The sequence below is a fragment of the Triticum aestivum genome, chromosome 3B, assembly GCF_018294505.1.
Source record: "Triticum aestivum cultivar Chinese Spring chromosome 3B, IWGSC CS RefSeq v2.1, whole genome shotgun sequence".
In the NCBI taxonomy this organism is placed as follows: domain Eukaryota; kingdom Viridiplantae; phylum Streptophyta; class Magnoliopsida; order Poales; family Poaceae; genus Triticum; species Triticum aestivum.
In genome coordinates this window covers 656,816,755-656,822,754 of record NC_057801.1, presented here as the reverse complement: position 1 = coordinate 656,822,754, position 6,000 = coordinate 656,816,755, and the positions used below count along the sequence as shown (strand labels likewise).

Here is a 6,000-nt window from a genome sequence, read left to right as displayed (position 1 = left end):
TGCACATCGACTTTCGTCGAGGCAATAAACTAGTTGCACATCAAAGTTGTCGTGGTTGCTAGGTTGCAACCTCATACGAAGGTGCAGCGCCAAACATTAGTTTTGGAAAAAAGTTGCATGATGTAGTAATAAAGTTGCACAATACAGTAATAGTGTTGCACTATATAGCTTCAAAGTTGGCATCGGAAAAAATTCGTTAAAATATACCCAATACGGGATCTAGTTTCAAAGATCTCGTCGCGAGGATTACAATGGTGAAAACGGATTTGAATTCCGGCGCGCGGTTTGAAAGATATAGCTTTTTGAATTTTTGAAAACCCGAAATAAATGCAGATGGATCTGTCTTTCTCAAACTAAAGGAGCAATGTGAACGCATTTAATAACACGCCTACATGCACTAGCAGACAAATAAATTAATACATACATGCGCTGTGAGAGCGAGGCCGCTCGTTTTGTCTAAAAAGTGCACGTGCACTTTGAAGAATTTGGGTAGAAAAAAAAAGCACACTGAGCGCAAAACTCAACTGAACCGTCCGTTTTCTTCAGAAACACAGGTTCAGAAGCACACAGCACGATTATCATATCACCGCAAAAGCAATGTGGCGGACGTGGAGTTTCTACACCCAGGAGCAAATGCTCCTAGTGTGAACAGTAAAATAAAAAAAATTCAAAAAAATGTCAAAAAATTCTGAATTTTTTTGTGGCATACTTATACAAATGTTTGTTGTGCACGTAAAATTTCATCACGAAATCACATTGGTGGAAGGTGTGGTAAAAAAACAAAATCGATGCTCTAAAAATGTTACTTACAAAAGCATTTTGGAGCTCTGATTTTGTTTTTTTCGGCACGACTTCCACGAATGTAATTTCGTGATGAAAATTTACATGCACAAGAAACACTTGTGAAAGTATGTCACAAAAAAAATTCAGAATTTTTTGAATCTTTTTTCTATTTTTTTTTTATTTTACTGTTCACACCAGGAGCATTTGCTCCTGGGTGTAGAATGGTACTTTCGCAATGTGGCCTATTATCTGCGTCAAGCTACACACACAGTACACACCCCAATGAAAAAGGCACTTGCGTCTGAATGGCAAAATAGGCAAAGATATACCGCTACAGCCTACAGGGACAGGCATATATGGGTGGGCAGCACCTACACATGTTTCTTTTTCAGAAAGATAACTGTACACTGTGATTCCGGGAATAAAGCCTCCCCCACAGACTCGCACACTGCTCACATACACGGAGGCTGGAGCAGTCAGTACCGACTTGAGAACTAGAAAAAGATATCCAGCAAAAGGGCTAGATATTCCACAGGCCACCATGTTCGCATGATCAGTATCAGCAACAAGCCATGGATGACACGAGATCTCGAACGGCCGAACAGGAGTCGGTTGGCTCTGAGCTCTGAAATGGATGCCAATGGCGCGCTACACGCCCACGCTGCATGACATGAGCACCGGGTGGTGATCGAGCGAGCGAGCGGGCGGGCGGTCAACAACTCGCTCGATCGGCAGGATAGACAAGCGTGCCGCAGCCAGACGAGGACGATACCGGCCCCCATCTCTATCTGAACCGTCTCTAGTCTCCATCGTTGGCTTCTTGCAGGGGGCCAACGCCCCGACGCCTCTGGACCGATCGGTGGAGTGCGCGGTGGTTTGGGCGGAGCCGTCAGCCAAATCTCTCGGTGTGCTGGTTAGCTACCATCGTAGCGCATGCGCGGCGCATAATTGCGCGCGTACCGGTGGTCAGACCCATCAGGCCAGCGATGGCTCTCAACAAACAGGGAACCAGCGGTCCCTGTAGCCGAGCACGCCGCTCAACAGGATGGGTCACTCCACATGGGCACATGGCGCACCGGGGCCTCGAGGCTTGCTTGCGTTGCGTGACCTGTTACCTAACCAGACATGGGGGCAACACGCCCCGAACCCGCCGCTGCTGTGCTGTGGTTTTCGTCTGGCCACTTTCTCGCCACGATTTGGTACCAGGCTTAAACTACCGTGTCAGGGGCACGAGCCTGAGGCGAGCTATTGAGTTTATATGCCCCTCTTTGTCAGCAAAAAAATGTTTATCGTTTTGCCTGAGTCTGATGATGAGCGGGAGCGGCCAAGACAACTCAGAGGCGCTGGACGATGCGTTAGCCGGAAGGGAGCCCCAATCATTCGTGCGGTGGTGGTGGTGGTGGTGGTACGTGTGGAGGAAGCTCGGAGGAATAATGCGGCGAGCATGACACCCACCGCCGTCGCTAACGTTATCTGCAAGCCAAAGGGGAGAAAAAAGGGTGCTCCTACAAGATTAGGCGTGCAATTTCATTCAGATTACGAGTTAGTAGAGCTTTCCCTCGTGTTGTTCGGCGACAGGACGAGACCTCGACGTTAAATTGCTTTGCTAACTTTGACATTCCCTAACACGATTTCTTTCCCGCCTAAGTGCTAGCATGTTTCTCCAGTCAAACACTCTAAGAATTGCCGCGCTTTCTGCGATGCCCGCCCGCCCGTCCATCCATCGCCGTCCCTTTGGGGTTGGGTTGTCTCCACATCTTGGCAGGCCCGTGCCCTTCCCTCTCGAGATCATTGGGACGGGAATAATCAGAGAAAGGAAAAACTTTCCGGGACAGACATCGCCATCGTGCCGAATTTCCGAATCTCGGCCTGCCCCATAACTGATTTACATGCTTCCGTATACAATGAATGGTGATGAATCACTAGTTTAATTTAATCAATCAGCATGCCAATGCTGACAGCACGGGCAATACCAGCAGTAGCGTCAAAGAAGATAACGTTCTTCTTACCGCCAATCTGGACGCGGACGAGAACATGGACTGCGACGAGTACGGGTCGAACCTCCCCACCGACGAACCCCCGCCGTCGCCGGAGCTGGAGCCGGAGCCGGCGGTGCCGGCGTTGATCGCGTACACCGGCGACCCGTTGGGGTAGAACAGCCCGTAGTTTCTTTCTGACGCCGGCCCGGGCTTCATGTTCTCGTTGAAGAGCGCGAACACGAACACGTCGATGGGCACGTTGGGCTTGAGCGGCGTGCCCTGGCCCCTGGCGATCCGCTGCATGAGGTTGCCGTTGTAGGCCGCGGCGTTCTGCGCGGTGGCGCCCACCTCGTCCTCGTCCCCCTTGGACGGCCACCCCGTCTCCGAGATCCGCACACCGATGTCCGTGTGCCCCATGGCCTTCATGGCCGCGTACACCGCGTCGATCTGCGCGTACAGCATGTTGTCGTAGACGAGGCCGCCGTCGCGCACGCCGGCGTTGGGCTGGAACAGCACGTACGGCAGCGACACGCTCCCGGGGCTCCCCTTGTAGGCGAAGAAGGGGTAGGCGTTGATGAGGAACGGGGAGCCCGTCTTGCTGTGGAAGTCGAGCAGCGGCTTCACGTACTGCGCCACGCCCTCCTGGAACGTGCCGGACGACGGCGGGAAGCTGCTGGCGAGCACGTTCACCGAGTGCGCCGACGAGACCGTCACCTGGCCGCTGAGCCCGAGCGCGGCGAGCGCGTCGTAGACCGCCTGCATGGCCGGCACGAGGCTGGCCGCCATGGTGGTGTCGTTGTTGCCCAGCACCTCGTTGCCGACGATGATGCCGGTGATGCGTGTGGCCGGGATGAAGGGCTGCACGTGCTGCGCGACCCACTGCCGCGCCGCGCCGGGGCTGCTGGCCATGGTCTGCAGGTTCTCATTGCCCACGGAGATGATGAACTCCACGCCCGTGTTGGCGAACGCCGTGAGCACCTTGGGGTCCGCGTCGTAGAGCTTCACCCTGTTGACGTTCATGGACCGCAGCAGGCTCGCCACCTGCGTCGGGTCCGGCAGGTTGTTGGCGATCTGCCCGTAGTTGATGCCGAACTTTTGCTGCGCCGACACTGTGCCCACTGCGGAAAGGCACGGCGAGGTTAACAGTGCGAGGATCAATCAACTGCTGCCATTGTTTCGAAAATATCTTGTTTGAAAAGGAGAAAAAAACATTTTTGAAATCGAATTTCACTTTTCAGATATAGCCACCGAATGCTTTAGGTCGGCAGTCTCTTTCGGGATCAACTTGCGCAAAATAATCGGTCGAAAATAGACATCCTACTATACTCCAACTGATATCCAGCTGGTGATGTATGCAGTTGCGGTCAGGTGAGTAGCAGAGAAGAAGGGTGAATTCGCAAGTGTATTGGTTTCAGAGTGCGCAAAGAAAAAGTATATTGGTTCGAGCAATGAATAAAATAAGTCTTCTGATGACGCGGGAAACTTCAAGATGGACTCACATGCGCGCGCATCAAAGCTGACAAAGCGAGGCGGCTAAATTAACTCTTACGACAATGACGAGCTACAGTTATTGGGAGAGCAATTCTAAGGCAGGCTCCCTGGATCTGAGATCTCCATGCTCTCTGCTTCATCATAGCTTGATTATGGTTCTCTCCATGTACCGGAACCGGACAGCCCCGGAATTGTGGCAAAAACAGGCTTGAAACTCTTGGAGAACGGCACCACGGACTGGAGCACCGGGCACGAACAACTGATCGTGTGTAGAATTGGACGGGCAAGCGTTGGAGATGGAAGAAGCGTGGAGAGAATAGCATAGCGCTCCACCCGATTGATGGACAGCAATGGCGGCGTCGGCGGAGGCGGAGATGCAGCACGAGCAACGAGAGAAGGAAGCAAGGAGGGGGGAGCAGAGCACACACCTGAGAAGAGCGAGAGCAGCAGGACGCAGCAGAGCCGGAGCGACGACGACGACGAGACGCGATGCTCCATTGTTTGTCTCGTTCTCTGCTGTATGCTCTGCTCTCGGCCCCTGGCCTTGGCCGATATATGAGGTCTGGGGCCTCTGGGCTGGGCGGTTACGTTCGTGCTCCTTCCTTCGGGATCGACCCCTGGCCTTCCCAAGTTTTTTTATAGGAGCGGTGGTGTCCGTGTCTAACCACAGATACCAATGTGGTCAGAGAAGGTAAACTGAAGGAATATTTGGGCGGCAGTGGGCGCCCGCTGGCCTACAGCGGAGTCCAGACCTCCCGCAGCACACGGTCGCGCCGCTCGGGCACGTGTGCGACCGCTCCGTCGACCCTCACCTCACGCAGGCACTCTTGGAAACGGCACTACGGACAGGGAGTTGGAAGACGAGCAACAAATCGCGTACTCTACTGAATTCGACAGGCAAATCTGCCGCGGTGACGGACGGAGGCGGAGAGAGTACACAGAGCTGTTCACCCGGCTGATGGACGGCAATGGCGGCGTCCGCGGAGGGCAGAGGCAGAGCGGCGCGAGAAAGAAGAGAAGAAACTCTTATACTATAGCAGAACGAAGCAAGGAGGATAACCGCGCAGAGCACACACCTGAGAAGAGCGAGAGCAGCAGGAGGCCGAGCAGGACCGGCGAGGAGGCGCGGGACTCCATTGTTGGTCGAGTTCTGCTCCCTCTCTGTCCGTCCTTGGCCGGGAGGTATGTGCTCGGGCGGTTAAGTATAGCGGCTCCTTCCTTCTGAGCGCTTCCCGACTTACTAGTTTTTATAGGAGCCGGAGTAGCAACATGGCAGACAAGGTAAACTAAAGAAATATCTCAGGCGGAGGAAGTCGGCGGCCGCTCCCCTACGCCAGGGTCCAGACCTCAACACACGGTCGCACCGCTATGGCACGTGTGTCACTTCTCGGTCACGCAGGTTCCCTTCACGCTTCGTGCACCTCCACGCCATGTTGGCTGTTGCGCCCGTTCGTACCCGCGCCCAGGCAATGCGATTTCGCGTGCTCGTAGGATCTTTTTTTCTGGGGGGGCGAACGGGCCGATCAATCATTCGTGACATGATTGCACCGCGCGGGTCGCAGTCCCTGCTGCATGATACGTGTGCAAGGTCCGTCGTCTCGAGCGTTTTGTTTTTATGCGCACCTCCGGTCCGGGTGAAAATAACCAGTCAGAAGAGACGAGGAGCCCAAAACTTGCACTCTGTCGTTGAACTGACTGTTGAGTGTGCGCAAGCAGCGGTCAGGCGTCCCGCGTTGTCTAGTCTGAG

General features: G+C 54.0%; 1 protein-coding gene across 2 annotated transcripts; it reads right to left on the bottom strand.

Annotated features, from left to right (window-relative positions):
- Nucleotides 1–2,586: 2,586 nt before the first annotated feature.
- On the bottom strand, nt 2,587–5,584 carry LOC123071502 (glucan endo-1,3-beta-glucosidase 14). Of its 2 annotated transcripts, none has more exons than XM_044495080.1 (2): nt 5,330–5,584; nt 2,587–3,880 (listed from the first exon to the last, which is right to left on the bottom strand). In XM_044495080.1, the coding sequence occupies exons 1-2, from the start codon at nt 5,388–5,390 to the stop codon at nt 2,724–2,726; spliced, it is 1,218 nt and encodes a 405-aa protein (XP_044351015.1). In that variant the 5' UTR covers nt 5,391–5,584; the 3' UTR covers nt 2,587–2,723. The 2 variants fall into 2 exon arrangements, with proteins under 2 accessions (XP_044351015.1, XP_044351014.1); XM_044495079.1 differs by lacking the exon at nt 5,330–5,584 and adding an exon at nt 4,682–5,323.
- Between the last annotated feature and the right edge of the window lie 416 nt (nt 5,585–6,000).